Source organism: Ranitomeya imitator, chromosome 6 (assembly GCF_032444005.1).
Source record: "Ranitomeya imitator isolate aRanImi1 chromosome 6, aRanImi1.pri, whole genome shotgun sequence".
Classification (NCBI taxonomy): Eukaryota; Metazoa; Chordata; class Amphibia; order Anura; family Dendrobatidae; genus Ranitomeya; species Ranitomeya imitator.
In genome coordinates, this window is record NC_091287.1 from 86,854,151 (window position 1) to 86,875,326 (window position 21,176).

The 21,176-nt window shown below is 41.4% G+C and overlaps 1 protein-coding gene across 1 annotated transcript in view; it reads left to right on the forward strand.

Moving 5' to 3' along the window:
* STK31 (serine/threonine kinase 31) overlaps positions 1–21,176 on the forward strand; it is a 160,961-nt gene that overhangs the window by 122,312 nt on the left and 17,473 nt on the right. Inside the window, exons 17-22 of the mRNA XM_069729864.1 lie at positions 6,377–6,457; positions 6,537–6,662; positions 10,438–10,563; positions 14,449–14,535; positions 15,138–15,287; positions 20,119–20,238. Of these exons, the coding sequence (XP_069585965.1) occupies positions 6,377–6,457; positions 6,537–6,662; positions 10,438–10,563; positions 14,449–14,535; positions 15,138–15,287; positions 20,119–20,238 (690 nt within the window). The remainder of the gene's footprint in view (positions 1–6,376; positions 6,458–6,536; positions 6,663–10,437; positions 10,564–14,448; positions 14,536–15,137; positions 15,288–20,118; positions 20,239–21,176) is intronic.

Genomic DNA, 21,176 nt, shown 5'->3' on the forward strand with positions numbered 1-21,176 from the left:
TGGACCAACACCAGCAGCTGACATGGCACCCCACACCATCACTGACTGTGGGTACTTGACACTGGACTTCAGGCATTTTGGCATTTCCTTCTCCCCAGTCTTCCTCCAGACTCTGGCACCTTGATCTCCGAATGACATGCAAAATTTGCTTTCATCAGAAAAAAGTACTTGGGACCACTTAGCAACAGTCCAGTGCTGCTTCTCTGTAGCCCAGGTCAGGCGCCTCTGCCGCTGTTTATGGTTCAAAAGTGGCTTTACCTGGGGAATGCGGCACCTGTAGCCCATTTCCTGCACACGCCTGTGCACGGTGGCTCTGGATGTTTCCACACCAGACTCAGTCCACTGCTTCCTCAGGTTCCCCAAGGTCTGGAATCGGTCCTTCTCCACAATCTTCCTCAGGGTCCGGTCTCCTCTTCTCGTTGTACTGCGTTTTCTGCCACATTGTTTCCTTCCAACAGACTTACCATTGAGGTGCCTTGATACAGCACTCTGGGAACAGCCTATTTGTTGAGAAATTTCTTTCTGGGTCTTACCCTCTTGCTTGAGGGTGTCAATGATGGCCTTCTTGACATCTGTCAGGTCGCTAGTCTTACCCATGATGGGGGTTTTGAGTAATGAACCAGGCAGGGAGTTTATAAAAGCCTCAGGTATCTTTTGCATGTGTTTAGAGTTAATTAGTTGATTCAGAAGATTAGGGTAATAGGTCGTTTAGAGAACCTTTTCTTGATATGCTAATTTATTGAGACAGGTTTTTTGGGTTATCAGGAGTTGTATGCCAAAATCATCAGTATTAAAACAATAAAAGACCTGACAAATTTCAGTTGGTGGATAGTGAATCTATAATATATGAAAGTTTAATTGTAATCATTACATTATGGTAAATAATGAAATTTAACACTATATGCTAATTTTTTGAGAAGGACCTGTATTGTATGCACGTCCTTATGATTTATTTATTGGTTCATAGGTGCGTCTACACACCTGATCATAATATCATCTATTTATCGGCATCCTTATCTATACTTTTGGGTGCAGACATATAACCGGTCACATTGTTTACATCCCTATATAACCCTTATTGCACTGGTTGCACATTTGTTCAATTATTTAGACTATTATTGCACAGGATATAAATTCATATTATTATACCTCTCATTTTATTGCACCAACAAAGATTTTTTTTTTCTTTTCACCTTCATTTATTCCATATTTTTTTTATTATTTCACATATATTTATATACATTTAGAATTAAATTATTGGCACATACTATTTTTGATATATTTTCACATTGATTTCAACAGAGTTTTTAATTGGATTCACGTATTTTTCTTATTTACATTTTTGCATATACATATATTTTTTTCACTTCACATATATATTTTTATTTCACATACACAGATTCTATTTATTATTTTTATTTTGTATTTTTTATTATTCATTACTCATTATTATTATTTATTTTTTATTTCTCATTTTTTCTTTCATTTATTTTTTATTTTCTATTTATCTGTTTTAATTTTTTTCTTCAATATTTATTTTTTATCCTGTTTATTAATTTTTTATATCATGTTACCGATTATATGAATTATATAAAATCCATCAGCAGTGATCGTGTCTAGATCAATATAGATATTGTTTTTTATCATCACATGAAATATTGTTTATTTAATATTTATAATAATTTTATTGTATTTCATTGTGTAAGTATATATTTATTTTCCCTTTTTGTTTCAGTCGTATTATCTTTTTATTGATTATCAAGACTTCTTGTATGATTATGTATATTTAATTGATGTTATATTTTATTTTTTACCAATCAGTTTTGGCGTGCCCTGGCCCCCCTTACATACTTGTTGCATTTTTTTATCTATTTTTTAAACATTGAGATACTGTTTTGTACAATAATAAGAGTGTTATTTGTTGTGTTATGTCCTTTTTAATAAATAAAATTATTTGATCAATATTTTATGATTGGTTTGTCAGTAAATATTTTTTGGGGGTATATTTCTTATGAGTAATGTTTACTAAATTGGTTATATTTTGAAAAAATTTTTGGGGGTATTTCTTTTCTATATAGGATTTCTTTGATTCTTAGGGGAGACTGGTCCCTTCAAGGGCACCGATCTCTCCCGGAAGCCGTGCCCGTACTATGGCGCGCTAAGGCGGCTCCGCCTGCTTTTCTGGTGCTTCTCACCTGCCACGGGAACGCTCCATTTTCTCGGCCACTACAGCGCCCCTCACTTCTACCGCCTGCCAGCTGCAGAAATTTAGGCCTTGGCTTGGGCCTATTCAGGGAAGTCTTGAGGCTCCGCCCACATCGTGTCTGGCTCCGCCCCCCAAATTTGGCGCTTCTCGCTCTCTGCGAGATTTTACCACCTCTGCAACTCTCGGTGGCCATCTTGGCACACCCGGCCGGCTCACACAGGGCAAGGAAGTACCTGACCAGTATGCCCTGGTCTTAAAGGCACATGACCAGCATGCCCTGGTCTTAAAGGCACATGACCAGTATGCCCTGGTCTTAAAGGCACATGACTAGTATGCCCTGGTCTTAGGCACATGACCAGTATGCCCTGGTCTTAATGGCACATGACCAGTATGCCCTGGTCTTAATGGCACATGACCAGTATGCCCTGGTTTTTAAAGGCACATGAACAGTATGCCCTTCTTACAGGCACAAGACCTGGAGTTAATGGCGCACGACCAGTATTCCCTAGTCCTAAAGGCGCACGACCAGTATTCCCTGGTCTTAAAGGCACATGATCAGTATTCACTGGTCTTAAGGGCACATGATCAATCCGAAGCCGGTCACCCTAAATGAGCTCAGGAGCCCTCCGCCGCTGATCCCACTTTATCCCAGAGTACCTAGTCCCTCTCAGTGCACTTTGTCACTAACCGCAATCCATGGTTTCTCTGACCAAGAGATTGAATCCCTCTGTGAACCCACTGTGGCTCGGAGTGCTCGCAGGACCGATATACATGGTCCTTCTCCTACATGGGAGTCGTCGGCTAGCAGGGCCACAAGTATCCTAGAAGCGTACAGGCATCTAGAATACGGAAGTTTCATTTCCTGATCTCGCTACACTGCTCCAAATACTCAGCAGTGAGGGACACTCACTTCAGGAGACTCTCACATCTCTTCCCAGACTTCATCACCATGAAGGAGGAAGAGAAAACATATATCCTGCTGGGAGAAGAAGAGAGAGCAGTGGAGATAGCAGCGCGGTATGTGAGCGAATGCCATAGACTGCGAGAAAGAGAACTATGATGCCATGGACTATAGCCCCCAACCTGGACCTGCCCCATCCACCTCCCCTATGCCATGGACTATAGCCCCCACCCTGGATCTGCCCCATCCACCTCCCCTATACCATGGACTATAACCCCCACAATGGACCTGCCCCATCCACCTCCCCTATGCCATGGACTATAACCCCCACAATGGATCTGCCCCCATCCACCTTCCCTACAGCTCCTACCCAACATCCCCACAGTCCCTATCCCTATTGCCTTTATACACTTGCTTTGGCAAAACTGATGTGTATTTGGTCCTGCCAATAAAGCTTCTTTGAATCTTGAATCTCTCTCCCCAATGATTTGCTGAGAACAAGGCTCTGAATATGGATCGGATATTGCCTTGGATTGCCAGAGCTTCAGAAAAGGATGGACTCGCCTATTTCTATCTTCAACAAAATTAACGAGCGATTCACTGGACAGAAGCATCTACGTGGGATGCCATACCTGGTCTGATTTTTAAGGGCGACGGGTCCTTTAAAGGGCACCGAACTCCCCACACCATCAACAGACGAGCACATGGAGTGTCGCCTCCATGTATCCTCTTCTACAACCAAGCCTGATACCAGACAACCTGCCCTGTCCACCCGGGGACCTCAACTCTGGAGATGTACAGAGGCACCCTTTTTGGCGTCCGAGCACCTTGCATCACCACTATTTAGCGGATGATGCAAGAAGGCTGACGATTCCTCTCCACTTCCCTGTTAAGAGGATGGTGGATCGAGGGTTCCTAATTTTCTACTCTGCACCATCAAAAGAGAGCGACGATGGCAATGAGTGGACCGGTCACCGGAGCGTCGGGAGGAGCGGGAAAGGCCCCGGAAGGTGAGTATATCACAAATTTTTATTTTTTTAAAATTATTTTTAACATTAGATCTTTTTACTATTGATGCTGCATAGGCAGCATCAATAGTAAAGTTTGTTACATAGGGTTAATAGCAGCGTTAACAGACTGCGTTACACCGCGCTATACCACGGTGTAAGGCAGTTGGTTTAACGGACTGCTACAACGCTATATGGGCGGCGGGCGCTGACTGGGGGGGGGGGGATATGGAGGGGGCACTGAGTGCAGGGGAGTAGGGAGCGGCTATTTCGTGGCCGGACTGTGCCCGTCGCTGATTGGTCGCGGCCAGCTGGGATTTCAGTGACAGACAGACGGAAGTGATCCTTAGACAGTTATGTAGTAGACTAGATGGTGGCCCGATTCTAACGCATCGGGTATTCTAGAATATGCATGTCTACGTAGTATATTGCCCAGCCACATAGTATATTGCCCAGTGACGTAGTATATTGCACAGCGATGTAGCATACAGCACATATCCACGTAGTATATTGCACAGCCACGTAGTATATTGCCGAGCCACGTAGTATACAGCACAGAGCCACGTAGTATATTGCCCAGCCATGTAGTATACAGCACAGAGCCACGTAGTATATTGCCCAGCGACGTAGTATATTGCCCAGCTACATAGTATATTGCCCAGTCACGTAGTATATTGCCCAGCTACGTAGTATATTGCCCAGCCATGTATGTCACAGGTTAAAAAATAAACATACTCCCCTTCCGATCTGAAAGCCCCTTGTAGTTCTAACATACTCCCCTTCGAATCCGAGGGCCCCTTGTAGAGTGCGGCTGCCGCCATCTTCCGTTCCCAGGATGCATTACGAAATTACCCAGATGACTTAGCGGTCTCGCGAGGCCGCGAAGTCTTCTGGGTAATTTTGCAATGCATCGCCGGGTACGGAAGATGGCGGCCAGGTCTGCGGACAACGGACGGTGAGTATAGTAGGTTTTTTGTTTTTTTTTAAATTTTTTTTAACATTCCATTTCTTACTATTGATACCGCATAGGCAGCATCAATAGTAAAAAGTTGGGGACACACATAGTTAATAGCGGCGGTAACGGAGTGCGTTACCCGCGGCATAACCCGGTCCGTTACCGCCTGCATTAACCCTGTGTTAGCGGTGGCTGGAGGGGAGTATGCGGGCGCCGGGCAGAGACTGCGGGGAGTAAGGAGCGGCCATTTTTTTTCCGGACTGTGCCCGTCGCTGATTGGTCTTGGCTGTTTTGGATTTCCTTGACAGACAGAGGCCGCAACCAATGAATATCCGTGACCGAAGGACAGAAATACGGAAGTGATCCTTGGACAGTTATGTAGTAGATTACAGCAGGGGATCACAGCTGATTCTGTCTGAAGTAAAGCATTTGTTTTGAGCTACACATCTGAAGTTCTGCTCAGTGTGGAATAAATTCATAACCCAATTACTATGGGTTACTGTGATCAGACCACAACTGCCTTTGTAGAATAGTAGGCAGAGACATATGGGAATCTAGGATTTTTCCCCCCAATCATTTATATGTGCATGTAGCTCTCTAAGACAAGTCCAACAATAGCTTTACATGGCTAGTCTGTTCTCCCATAATTGAGCTGAGAAATCCGTTTAAGTGACATGCAAATGACGCTGTAGCTCTGTCACTCCAACTCTATTCCCCTCCCAATGCCGCCTTCTGCTTGTCTGACTGCTCTTTTGCCTGACAGGGGCTGTGTCAGTCAAGCAGTAGAAGGTGGCGTTGGGGATAGAGCTGCAGTGACAGAGGCTTCAGATATACTATATCTTGTCAGCCTCATTTCCATATCAATTTAAACACTTATTTCTCATTAAGGACGCTTTTCACATTGCGTTTTGTTATATGCTCAGTGGTCCCATCGGTGCATACCAACCCAACGGACGTATGCGCTGACTGAGCCATAGGCAAAGAAAGATTAAACCGCAACTACAAGCATGGATTTTTATCAACCAAGTTATCTTTCTAATCAGTATAACAGCGCCGACCTGACACTGCCTGTAGTTTACTTCGCACAATCCTGCTGACAGGTTCGCTTTAAATGTGGCTTGGTTAGTAGATGGTGGTAAAGATTTTATTTACGTATGCAGATTAATTGTGCAGAATTATTCTGATTTCCACTTTACAGAAGGTGGTGCATAGTGGAAGCTCAGATTGTTTAACAACAAAAATGAGTAAAGCTTGTTTTGTTTCTTTATCTACATCCATTAATGTTACAAATCTTCTTATCCAATTAGGCATTATTAAGTGATTTGGTCCAGAACTGGTTTCCTGAGCTTCCTTTAATGTACTTTGATGTAGGGATAACAAGCTACATGGTAAGTCAGTGGGCAGTGGTCATTGGCCGCTTGTAGTGGTGATGTAGACGGTTATATGTGCCTGCTTCTGTCTTCTTAGAATTCAGGGGGTCTGTTATCAGGCAGTATGGAGAGGGAGCTGTTTGATGCCGAACCACTCAAGGAATATAGCAGCAAACGCCCTTTGGTATGCACTCAAGTCCAGAACCAAAAGGTCTTACTCAAGGTATAGTATGGTTTTCAGTATAGTTCTGTAAAGGGAATGTGTTATCAGAAAATGACCTATTTCTATTTAGGTTCTTATGTCGCTTTCCCATACCACTGCTACATTCACTTGATCGTATTTCAGTCCAAGTGCTGTCAGTGAAAAAACATGCACAGCACTAGGACCAAGGTTCTTCAGATAAATGGTTTTTTGCCATGCGGATTTCATAATGACCACCACAAAGATTAAAATTAGGGACGAGCGAATATACCAGTAACTCGAGATTTCCTGAAAATGCTCGGGGTCCTCCGAGTATTTTTTAGTGCTCAGAGATTTATTTTTTTCTTGCCGCAGCTGAATGATTTAAACCTGTTAGCCAGCATAAGTACATGTGGGGGTTGCCTGGTTGCTAGGGAATCCCTACATGAACTTATGCTGGCTATCCGATGTAAATCATTCAGCTGCGGCAAGGAAAACTAATACTATGAGCACTAAAAAATACTCAGAGGACACCCGAGTATGCTCGGGAAATCTCGAGCAACGAGTATATTCGCTCATCACTAATTAAAATCTTTTTTTTTTTTTTTTCTGAATAAAAATTGGACATTTTTTTTTTTCATACGCTCCTGTGAACCCGGTCTTATAATTCCTGTTACTTTCAGGCACTTCATGAACATAAGCATCAATTTACTGACTCAGAGTACTATTCACTGACTCAGACTCATATTGACATGTAGTAAGCTTTCAAAGCATGTTCTGATCTGGGCAAAGGTCATTGTGAAAGGAGGGGGAGAAGGTGAGCTGTGATCACCTATTGTGAATGGTGGTGCCTATGTTATCTGTCATCTGCCATGATAGAGACTGCTGGAAAGTCTTGTGTAAAGAACAGGAAGTACAAGTGTAGCAGAAAGCCTACTGGCCACTGTAAAAGTTCTTTTGTAAAGAAAGGTCTGAAACATGGAAATTAAAGAAAAAAAATAAAAGAAACTTTTTTTTAACTACATTTAAATGTGATCTGTATGTAGGATCCTATGCTCCTAAGTCTTGTATATGGTCATGTAAGTCCTATGAAGCTGAATAAAATGATACCTTAATATCTGAGATCCAATGTCTTATTCCACAGAAATCCACACTTTTCTTATATATAAATGAGAGCTGTTTAGGGCTTTGGGCCGGACATAGATCTGCATGAGAATCTGCCTCCAGAGCTTATTTTCAATAAACGGGGGAGTTATCAGTGCGAGACTTGTAACTAACACGGAACAGTAGAACCAAACTTTATCTCATAACAAACATGTTGGCAGCTGCAGCTCTCACAGCTTTGCTGTATTGCAGCCCTGTCTGGTTTTGAGATGAAAGCTGAAACACTGAGAGGAATTTTCGGATGTGTCAGGTATAATTACACATCACACTGGTAACACCTCCTTTCATATAAAATAAGCCCTGGAGGCGGAAATATTATTCCTGTGGTGAATGGAGTAACATTGTTGACGTAAGGAATGCTGATATATTTGATATGTTTGCATGGTATAACCACACCGTGTCCCTCCTCAGGTCCTCCTTAGCATTGCCCATTTTGGCAGAGCTGCCTGAAACTGTATTAGGCTATGTTCACACGTCAGGATTTCTTGCAGAAATTTCCTGAAGAAAACCAGACATATTCTGCAAGAAATCTGCATGCGTTTTTTTCGCTTTTTTACCGCATTTTTTTTCACTTTTTTTCCGGAGCTTTCCCAATGCATTAAATAGCCGGAAAAATGTGAAAACGCAAAATTAATGAACATGCTGCTTTTCTTAGGCTGTGTGCACACGTTGCTTTTTTCCGCTATAAAAACGCAATAAAAACGCATTAAAAATGCAACACATTTGTTCAGAGCGGCCTATCACGTTCACTAATCAAAGTTATGTTATGTTTGTGTGTAGCCCATTCACTATCCCCATCTATTCCCCAACCCCTGAAGATGGCTGCACCATGATTGTAAATACATCATTGTAAATACACACCTGTACTTTGTGTCTCCCCCACCTCATTGTAGATTGTAAGCTCTCACGAGCAGGGTCGTCTTATTTTGCTTTAATTATTGTATTGTTAACGTTGTTACTTATGACTTTTGTGTTTGAAACTGTTAAACTGTAAAGCGCTGCGGAATATGTTGGCGCTATATAAATAAAGATTATTATTATTATTTATTATTATACATATGCATCCTATCATTTAGAATGCATTCTGCAATTTTTGTGCGCATGATGCGTTTTTTTTCGCGTAAGTAACGCAGCATGTTCATTAATTTTGCGTTTTATTCGTGTTTTCCCCGCTATATAATGCATTGGGAAAGCTCCGGGAAAAAACGTGCAAAAAACGCATGCAGATTTCTTGCAGAAAATGTCCGGTTTTCTTCAGGAAATTTCTGCAAGAAATCCTGACGTGTGCACATAGCCTTACCACGATGCGTTTTTTTCGCGGAAAATAACGCATCATGTGCACAAATTGCAGAATGCATTCTAAATGCTAGGATGCATATGTATGCGTTTTAATTGCGAAAAAAACCGCAACGTGTGCACACAGCCTTAAAGTTTTTGGGCAGCTCCATGTTGCGCCAAACTTTTGCAACTTTTCAAAGTGATTGATGCCAGTTTTCTGACGTAAATGTTTTGATGAATTTGGGCCTATGTATGGCAAGTGACAGATCCTCTTTAAAGGGTCGCATGCGTTCTGCCTCCACTGTGATCTGGCAACTCAAGTTAAAAACAGATTCACAACAGCTTGGTTTTGCTCTCCTGCTATGAATAATATATCATTTATGTCCTGTAAATCTACTTTAACCTTCCCTTAAAGAGAGCTTGTCAACCCCAAAATTAATCTTAAATGATCTATACATTGCTATACAGGACTTCGCCCCTGTAAAGTGAATGCTAACACTCTACCTGTTAGTGGTAGTAATAGTTATTCAGAAAAATACTTTTAATTGACTTAATGATGTGGCTTCAGTGCACTGTTACATCATTTTTATTTTGCATGTTGATGGCCTTGTCCTGCTTCCGATTGAGGGGGCATGCATCCCAACGCTTTCTGAACTCGCCCCTCATGTGTGCGCAAGCGCACACAGTGTCAGTTTGTCTCCTTGGATGCCACGTACTACACCAAGACGCCTGGAATTTATCCTGCAGAGAAGAGCCAGGGAGCAGGATGTGCCCACCCAAACTGTGTGCAATATGAAATTATTCTACTTAATATTAATATTGAGCAGAAATAATTTCATCCTGTTTGACGCTCTACAACAGTCACGGTGTCTCATGTAGCCCCTCGAGAAAATTAATTGCACTCCCCTGTACTAAAGGCTTTCCTTGCAGATTTGAACCATCCCAGTGTTTTTGTTTTTTTTTATTACAAATCTGCAACATATCAATTTTTCGTGTTTTGCATAGTTTTTAACCCATTCACAGAGACATTGGAAAACTCGTAAAACACTTCAAAAATGCTTGTAAAAACGAGTCAAAACTTGTTCATTTTACCCAGCGTTTTCACTGCCAACACTCAGGTTTTTGCTGACATTACTCAGCGTTGGCACATACCCTAATATATGGCACTATAGAGCTTTGGTTCTTTTCTTCCTGGGGGAGATCTTATTTGTGAAGGACAATTGGAAAGTGAGAGCTGCAGCATTATTACTGAATGTTTTCTGTGAATAACCGATCAATGTCTACACAAGAACAAGTTTACTATATTCTATTTAATTTGACTGTCTCCAGTGTTTGTAGCTTGAATGTCCTTGATTTTTAGTATTTTATCCTCTAGGGCTATTCTGTAGGCGTGGATACAGAAGCACAAGTAATTACAAGGGCATCGCAGTATCACAAGGCTTGGTTACAACAAAAAAAGCAATCTGGGATAATGCAACTTCTCTACTTGTTTTTTTGCAAGGTAATGAAGTTCAATGCACTTTAAACAAATTTATCCATTACATGACCAATATGTGTACCAGCTACAGCAGCATATAACTCCTGGGTAAGGTCTCCAGTCCCAATAGCATCAAAGCAGCCCTGCAACATTGTGGATGTTCCACCATGTTTCTCTATGGGCTCTGTTTTGTTGCATATAAACCTAACTTGATCTTCATTGCCAAAGTTCTCTAGTTAGTTTGCTTCAGTCTACAGAATATATTTTTATAATGAATCGACCATTACAACTTTTGTGTAGCAGAGCGTTCCATAATCGCACTGCTTATACAGCAAAGAATCTCCGTCTGACGATTAAGTCGTCTTTCCTCCTAGATGTAGAAGATATACCCCATTGTCGTCATTGCAGGCCTGGGTGTACAAAGATCACTAGAAAGATATCTGAAGTGTCCGTACATATGGGTTTGCTTTGTAATAAGATTGACCCTTATCCTACTTTAGTGTTTTTGTAGCTCCTTTACCAAAAAGGGTGAATGAATGTGGAGATAAAGGGAAAATAAGTGGGTGGGAAGGTGCAGTTAAATGTTTGGCTAAGGCATGATGCACCGAGCGCCTATACTATACTGTTCAATCATTCTGAACTGACAGTCACCTAAGGCTATGTGCACACGTAGGAAATGTGGTGCAGAATTTTCTGCACTAAATCTGCATCTGCAGATTTGATTCAGTTTCTATGCAGTCTCTGTGCAGTTTCTGTGCAGTTTCTGCGCAGTACAATGTAAATCAATGTGAAAAAAAGCTGTGCACATGGTGCAGAAAAATCTGCGCAGAAACGCTGCAGAACTGCACAAAAGAAGCGACGTGCACTTCTTTGAAATCTGCAGCGTTTCTGCGCAGATTTTTCTGCACCATCTGCACAGATTTTTTTTCACATTGATTTACATTGTACTGTAAGGCCATGTTCACACGTTGCGTCCTGTCCCTGCGGGTTCTCCCGCAGCGGATTTGATAAATCTGCAGGGCAAACCCGCTGCGGTTATCCCTGCAGATTTATCGCGGTTTGTCCTGCGGATTCCGCTGCGGGATTTACCCCTACTATTGATGCTGCATATGCAGCAATATGCAGCATAAATAGTAATGTTAAAAATAATAAAATCATGATATACTCACCCTCTGACGTCCCGATTTCCTCGGCGCTGCAGGCGGCGGTCTGGTTCCAAACATGCTGTGCGACCAGGACCTTCATGACGTCACAGTCATGTGACCGCGACGTCACCGCAAGTCCTGGTCGCATAGTAAACCTGAGACCGGACGGCCGCATGCAGCGCTGAGACTTCAGAGGTGAGTATATCATTATTTTTTTAATTTTAATTCTTTTTTTTTTTTTTTTACTCAAATATGGTTCCCGGGGCCTGGAGGAGAGTCTCCTCTCCTCCACCCCGGGTATAACCCGCACATTATCCGCTTACTTCCCGCATGGTGTGCACAGCCCCATGCGGGAAGTAAGCGAATCAATGCATTTTTTATGGGTACAGAATCGCTGCGATTCTGCACAAAGAAGTGACATGCTGCGGGTTTTTAACCGCTGCGTTTCTGCGCGGTTTTTCCCGCAGCATGTGCACAGCGGTTTGCGGTTTCCATTGGTTTACATGTAAATGTAAACGCAATGGAAACTGCAGCGGACCCGCAGCTGCAAAATCGCTGCGGTTCCGCGGTAAAAACCTCAACGTGTGAACATGGCCCAAATCACAGTGCAGTCCTACAGCGTTTCTGCAGCAGAAAAATCTGCAGCAGTTCTGCGCCAATTCTGCACTAAATCTGCATCGTGTGCACATACCCTAAAGGATAAGTGAAAATGTATCAGTTTGTGGTCACTATTACTGAAGTGCTGCCCAACAGTACATGTGAGACACTGTCTTGCCTATTGGTTAAAATTAAATCTTGGTGTCCATCCCAACCCCACATTGTTGGGTTCTGCACCAGGTGTAAAGGTGTATTGTAAATAAATCCTTTGCTGGGCCTCTTCCTGCTCCCCAACTTATGTCAGGGTAGTTGAAATCCCCCATAATAATTTCTTCTCCCTGATTTGCTGCCTCATCGATTTGCTTTCTGAGGATATTTTCTGCCTCTTCCATTATAATTTCAGACTTTTTATAACAAACCCCCTTTTTTATTGTGTTCACTTATATAGCTCCATTAATTTCCACAGCGCTTTATAGACATTATCACCACTGTCTTCATTAGGGCTCACAATCTAAATTCCCCATTACTATGTCTTTGGACTGTGGGAGGAAACGTACGCATACACAAGGAGAACATACAAACTCTTTACAGTTGTCTTTGGTGAGATTTGTGTCCAGACCCCATTAACCCCTGCAAACTCCTGCTCTGTGAGCAGAGAATGGCTTTCTATATCTACATCCAGTATCTATGCTTCCAAATGCTCAATGTGCAAACATCTAGCGCAGCAGTATGCACCCTCAACAGCTCTTCCAGGATTGCTTACATGCAACGACATGTCCACTGGATGGCACTGTGAACAATGAAGACCATTTTGCTTATCTGGATTTTACAAACAAAGGAATAAATAGAAAAAAATACGATTAGTGAATTAAAAAGTCCCTCCTTTCTAAAGTCGCATATGTCGATTCACACACCTGAAGGGTTATTCTCCGCTTGTCTCCTGAGCAGCGTGCAGCTTTCCAGTCCTTCACTTCCTTGTTGTTGGGAGAGGACTGAGCTACTGTGACCCATTGGTCTGTCAGTCCTTCTGAATGCTGCACTGTTAAAATAGCATTCCTTTTTTTTTTTTAGGGATGGCGTGCCCAATAAACTGTCACTTGTAAATCTCCTGCTAAACGTTTAACGATTTTGTGTGCTATGACTATGTAAGTGAATAAAAATTAAAAAATTGCAAATTTTACAAAATTTTCATCAAATTTCCATGAATTTCATAAATAAACGTATGCTTCATTGACCAAACATTACCACTACTATAAAGTACAATGTGTTATGAAAAAAACACTCTCAGAACCACTGGTATATGTAGATGCATTTCAGAATTATTACCGCATAAATTGACACCTGCCAGAATTGAAAAATGGGGCATGGTGATTAAGGCCGAAAGCGGCCCCTACTTAAAGGGGTTTTCCAACAAACTAAAGTTCATTTTAATTAATAGATTTTGGAATAATAATTTCCACAATTGGATGCGATTAAAAAAAAATGTTCCTGTACTGAGATAATCTTTATAAATGTGCCTCTGCTGTGTATAATTCCTGTGTCTGACCATACAGGAGCAGGTCGGGAATACCACAGGTTCTGGGTAGGAGAGGAAGCAAGAGTATGATAGCAGGGAATCACCGCTGATTCTTTCTTTGAAGTAGAAAGTTTGACTGTTCTACGAAGAGCAAACGTCTTAATAACATTTAATTCTGTCGAATTCGGGATGCCAAGGTCTTTGGAGAAAGTCTTATGTCCTTAAAGACTGCTTGTGCTTGGTGATAATGGCAGTTCTGGTATGATCAGACAGCTCTATTTGGCTTTTTAAAGCATCAAAGCACCAGGGAATAAAATCTAGCCTTTTCCAACCTACAACATTAATAGGTTAAAGTCATGTGAGCGCTGACAAGTTTAAGGACATGAGTCTAATTTCTAATTAATCACAGGATAAATTCAGATTTTTCCTTTGTTTCAAAATGACCAATGGCTGGCATTAATTGTGCCTTGGCATTGTTTCAATTTTGTATATTTTTTTTTCCTGACAAGCAATTAAATTAGTTTAGGGTCCCAGATCTTCACCGACCTGCTTGTAATTATAAGGGCACTGAAATATGGAAAAAAACCTTAATGTTTTAATTACGCTTTAAACTACTCAAAATATATCTATTTTATTGTGTGTCTTTCTCAGTTTGATCCCGTGGTGTACCTGATGGTTCCCTTCTATCCAGGCGAAAGTTTGGGCCACATTCAAGCCAACAATAAATTGAGTTCATATGTAAGTACATTGTGTCTTTATTAAAGAGCTTGTCCACTACTCTGACATTCCCTTCTCAATCACTATATATTTCCCCCATGTAAAGTAACAGCTATACTCGCCTCTGGTTCATGTGCGGTTCCAGCGATGGTGGTGGCTTCACTCATGGGGCTTGCATGACATTGGCTGCTGCTGGGCTCGCACGCAATAATCAATGGCTACTTCAGTCTCGCTGCCTTCAGATGAAACTGAGAATTGCTGCTGCTCTGATTTCCTTTTGATGTCCATTATGTCGGAAGAAGGTGAGAGTAAAGCGGCCACTGATTGGTTGCAGGGCTTGCTTGACATTGTCATGTGAGCCCCGGGAGACCAGGCGTCAAGTGCTGGAACTGTAGGTGAGTATAGCTGTTATAATTTTACATGGGTGAATTACAGCGTTTGAGTAGTGGGCCACCCCTTTAATGCGACTTCTTCGGAGCTTATCGCACAGTTCTATTTCTGCCTTTTATATTTTGTATGTATATTTGCAATTCTTACATGTTGTCGCTTGGATGACTTGAGTGATGGTACTGTTATTCAGTGATTTTTAGGAATTTTACTGTTCTGTGAAAATTCCTTTGCAGGAAACAGTGCGAGTGATGAAAGGGGTCGCACATGGCCTGCATACTCTGCATGCCTCCAATATAATTATTGGCTCCTTACATGACAACAACGTGTTCGCTGTGAATCGTGAGAGGGGCATAGTTGGAGATTTTGACTTCACAAGAAATGCTGTAAGTAAAAGTTATTGAAGTGTTGACAAGTGCGGTGATTGTGTTACATTGGTGTATTTGGGAGACTGATGACATGCAGGGATGAATGGTTGCCACCTCTATCCTGAGTGTTAACATGGCATCTGGGTCTAATCATTGTTTCTTGTCACGATGATTGTCAGTTTAATTTACCCATTTCTATGTAGTGTTGCAGTGTTGAAGTGCACTGACGTCTGTATCTAAAAGTCTTCTTCTAGAGTGAGATGAAGACTTCTCTGTTGACAGTTTTTGGGTTATTCCTATATTTTTTTTATCTACTTTGCAAATGTAGAACATTAGTAATGTAGCTTCTAAGGTGATGGTGAAATACACCCCTGATGTGCTGCATTTTAAAATTACCCCATCACTTGCCCCCACACATAAAAGACTTGTATAAATCCCAGAACTCCCCTGATTCTGATGCTCTTTTCCATTTTGAGCTTTGATGCTCCATTGCAGAGATATTAACATTTACCATTATTGGAGCACAATATGTGAAATCTCTGCTTTTAGTGCATCTGTGGTTTCTGTGAGTTCTCTCTCGGGGCTTGTGGTTTCCCCCCACCCTCTCAAGCGTTTCCAGTCACAGCCTGGCAGTTTCGCAGTGTTACTACCTTCTCGCAGGCTGTGTTTTCACCCTTCCCTCCCAGATGCTGCCAATTATTATTATTACAGCGCCATTTATTCCATGGCGCTTTACATGTCAGGAGGGGTATACATAATAAAAACAAGTACAATAATCTTGAACAATACAAGTCACAACTGATACAGGAGGAGAGAGGACCCTGCCCGCGAGGGCTCACAATCTGCAAGGGATGGGTGAGGATAGAGCTGGTCGTGCAGTGGTTTGGTCGATCAGTGGTTACTGCTGGTTGTTGGCAATCGGTGTAGTTTTTTTTTTTTTTAGCCGGTGATCTGTCCTCTTTAATGTGATACTTTTAACGGCATTTGCAGCCCCTTGTTTTTACCTCGGTGGTAAGAGGCAATACTGAGTGCCAATCAGGACCGCTCTATGGGCCTGGTGGGTATGTTACATATAATATAAGCTGGCTCAGTGGTCGCTGGGAAAAGCCTTCTGTAGTAATACATTCCCTCTATCATCTCTCTGCACCTAGTGAACGAGAAGGATTTATTAATGCCCAGTGCATTCAAAATGAAAACTTTATATTAGATTGTCAAAACCCATCATCATGCTGGTGTTTTCATTTGCACTCTGTTACCTTGTGCCGGTAGTGATAAAATATGGCTGCTTTGTCAGGTGGCTAAAGGATGTAAGAATTACTTGTTCCTACATCATTTTTTTATGGGATATTCCAGTTTTTATGCTTTTAATATATTTGCAGAATATAACCTTCTAAGTTGCATGTATTTGAGTTTTTCTCACATATATTCTTTCAGTGCAGTCACATGTAGCACAGTTTACTCCTTTGTAATGCAGCCTTAGGCTAGCTAAACAGGAGTAAGCATGGCATGGGTCAGGAGACACGCGCACAACATGACTTCAGCATTCAGTGAACTTTGTTTAGCTATTTAACCCATTCCTGACATTGGACATGCTGGTACGTTCTATTTGGGAAGGTGTTCCCGCACCAGTACGTCCAGGTGATTGTGTGGTCACAGGAGCCGTGCCCAGCGCTCAGCTTAACTGATAGCCGAGCTCCTATAGCAAAAGGATTTTCCACCAAAGTACATTTTAATTAGTAGATCTTGGAATACATATATGTTCCACAATTTCTTGTGATAAAAAAAACATTTTACAAATGTTCCCGACTAGTACTGCGGAGGTCGGTATCCCCAAAGCCAGGACATCTCAGCTGTTTTGAACAGCTGACATGTGCCCGCAATAGCAGCGGGTGAAATCGCGATTCACCCGCCGCTATTAACTAGTTAAATGCCGCTGTCAAACGCTGACAGTGGCATTTAACTACCGCTTCCGGCCATCGGACCTGAAATGAGCGCATTGCCGACCCCCGTCACATGATCGGGGGTCAGCGATGCGTCGGCGTAACAACCAGAGGTCTCATTTAGACCTCTAATGTTGTTGATGCCGGCTTGCTGTGAGCGCCACCCTGTGGTCGGCGCTCAGCAAGCCTGTAATTCAGCTACATAGGAGCGATCTGAGCTTCAATCCTATGTAGCTGAGCCGATCGAGTTGTGCCAGCTTTCTAGCCTACCATGGAGGCTATTGAAGCATGGCAAAAGTAAAAAAAAAAAAAAAACTTTAAATCACCCCCCCCCCTTTCGCCCCATTCAAAATAAAACAATAAAAAAAAATCAAACCTACACATATTTGGTATCGCCACGTTCAGAATTGCCCGATCTATCAATAAAAAAAAGGATTAACCTGATCACTAAGCAGCGTAGCGAGAAAAAAATTAAAAACGCCAGAATTACGTTTTTTTTGGTCGCCGTGACATTACATTAAAATGCAATAACGGGCAATCAAAAGAACATATCTGCACCAAAATGGTATCATTAAAAACGTCAGTTCAGCACGCAAAAAATAAGCCCTCACCTGACTCCAGATCACAAAAAATGGAGACGCATGGGGTATTGGAAAATGGCGCAATTTTATTTATTTTTTTAGCAGAGTTTGGATTTTTTTTTTTACCACTTAGATAAAACGTAACCCAGACATGTTTGGTGTCTATGAACTCGTAATGAACTGGAGAATCAAATTGGCAGGTTAGTTTTCGCATTTAGTGAACCTAGAAAAAAAGCCAAACAAAAAATAAGTGTGGGATTGCACTTTTTTTTTTGCAATTTCACCGCACTTGGAATTGTTTTCTAGTACACGACATAGTAAAACCAATGATGTCGATCAAAAGTAGAACTTGTCCTGCAAAAAATAAGCCCTCACATGGCCATATTGTTGGGAAAAAAAAGAAAGTTATGGCTCTGGGAAGGAGGGGAGCGAAAAACGAGAATGCAAAAATTGAAACGGGCAAGGTCTTGAAGGGGTAAAAGCAGACATGAGGGAAATGTTATTTATTAATGTTTTTCTATGGTATGACTGTCTGGATTAAAGGGATAATCATTCAAATTTTGAAAATTGCTAATTATTTAACATTTTTGTCAAACTTCTTTTATTTTTTTGCAAATAAACATAAAAAATATTGACCTAAATTTACCATTATCATAAATTATAATGTGCCATGAAAAATTCTCAATCACTGAGATGTGTTGAAGCGTTCAAGAGTTATTACTACATAAAGTGACACTGGTCAGATTTAAAAAAAAAAAAAATTGGCCCAGTCACTAATGGGTTAAGCGACGGCTGTAACCAAGCCCCGACACTGACAGCACTGAATGAAACTTTGCACACAACAGATGAATAATGAATAATTTTAGTGTAGTCCAAAATTGGTATAAATCCAAAAATTAATGCAAATGATACAAACAATAACGACCTTCATCAGTGTACGGTGTGTCATAACACGTGGGTATCTCTTAGGTAACGTTCACATTAGCGTTATGCTAGTTTGCGTCGGGTTTGGGTCAGGCGACACAGCGGCGACGCATGCGTCATGCGCCCCTATATTTAACATGGGGGATGCATGCGTTTTTGTTTGTTGCGTTGTGCGACGCATGCGTCTTTTTTGCCGCAAGCGTCGGACCAAGAAAACGCAACAAGTTGCATTTTTCTTGCGTCCAAATTTCGGCAAAAAACGACGCATGCGTCGCAAAACGCAGCGTTTTTGCATGCGTTTTGGCGCGTTTTTGCGTGCGTTGTCGCCGACGCAGCGGCGCACAACGCTAATGTGAACGTAGCCTTATGTGCACACGTCAGGATTTCTTGCAGAAACTTTCTGAACAAAGCCGGACATTTTCTGCAAGAAATCCGCATGCGGTTTTTTTTTTGCGTTTCTCGTGTTGTTTGTTTGTTTTTTTTCCGGAGGTTCCCAATGCAATAACATAGTGGGAAATCTGCAAAAAATCCGCAACATTAATGAACATGCTGTTTTTTTTTTTTACCGTGATGCGTTTTTTTTCGCAGAAAAAAGCGCAACATGTGCACAAAAATTGCGGAATGCATTATAAATGATGGGATGCATATGTATTCGTTTTTTAAGCGTTTTTATTGCGTTTTTATAGCGAAAACGCGAAATCTTGAACGTGTGCACATAGCCTTAAGACGTGGTATCCACCATATAAAGGTCTAGGACCCTACTTGAGCACCAGCAGCGGTTGTTCCACATCATATATCTATGCTACTGACTGACAGCAGGCTAAGCAGTGATGAATATTTTTTAACTTCTTTCATTCCACCATGCATTAATTCCTGTGTCGCATCCGACAGGTTAACAAACTCGTTGAATAAACTTTTTGCCGTTTTTAAAATGGGGTCCTGCTTGAGCGCTTCCCAAAAAAGTATTCTCAGTTGTTTCAAAAGTGAATAGGCCCCTAAAAATTCAATTTAAAAAAACCCAAAAACATTATATATATATATATATATATATGTTTTGTCACAAGAAAAATCTATGAATCACTGGAATATCTAGCAGAATTATGACCATATAAAGTGACACTTAACACAGTAACCGGAAGTATAAGGGGTTAACAGGTACCTAAAGAATACCCATGCCGGGTTTCTCTTTCCTAACTTCTCAGCTTGTCTGTGCAGGAGCAACTCTTGTATTCTTCTGGTTTCTTCAATGTTGAACAGTTGTTACAATAAATTAAATAGTAAAATATTTCATGTTAGGGCATGTTAGGTTAAGCTATGGGTTGAACTAGATGGACTTCCTTCAACCTTAATAACTATGACTATGACTATGTTCTGTCCTTTTGACCATTGTGGTTACTTTTCTAGGAGCAGCGGAGTTCTGCCTCCTCTATTTGCTTCCCACTGTTGACTGCTCCTGAAGTAAAATTGGGACAACCGCCATCCGCTTCCTCGGATGTATACAGCTACGGGATCCTTCTGCTATGGGTATGGTACATGTAGTATACCACACATGAAGACATATTACCGAAGTTCCTTCGCTTTGCAGTATTATGCCTATATTTACAATTTATGCCCAAATAATCTTTCTATAGAAATATCATTTACAGCGTTTGTTTACTTTAGGAAAACTTCATATTTTACAATATGACCAAAAATTGAATAATTCTCAAATGTTTATAATTAGAAAAAATAAAATGTTTCCAGCTAATTTAGTGATACAAGCCCTGGCTTTTTAAGAGGAGACTGACGTCGGCTCAATCGGACCATCTTGCAGGTGTGTGCTAGTTCCTGACTCTGATATGAGAGGGTGTAGCATGTAAATAACACAGAAGGGCCACTTTATATCATGCTGGAGGTAGTGATGAGCGAGTATGCTCGTTACTTGAGTTTCTCCGAGCATGCTTGGGTTATCTCCGAGTATTTCAGCGTGCTCGGAGATTTAATTTGTCGACACAGCTGCATGATTTGTGGCTGCTAGACAGCTTGAATACATATGGGGGACTGCCTGTTTGTTAGTCATATGTATTCAAGCTGTTTAGCAGCCGCAAATCATGCAGCTGTGTCGATATAAACTAAATCTCTGAGAACGCAGAAATACTCGGAGACCACCCGAGCATGCCTGGAGAAACTCAAGTAACGAGCATGCTCGCTCATTACTAGCTGGAGGTACTTATATATGTGGCAAGGTCAGGAGGATAGGAGCTGCAGTACTGGTAAATCCTACTGACCTCCCTGAGTGGTTTGGCTGCTGCTTTATCTATGCAGCATGTAGTAAGAAACTGATTAACCCTTAATAAGCAGCTGTGTCCTGCTTATAGGAGATTAACCCTTTATAAACAACTATGGCCTCTTTTTTTTTTTTTTTTTTTTTTAGGTGCTCTGCAGAATACACAGAACATATTATTACATATATGATAAATTCA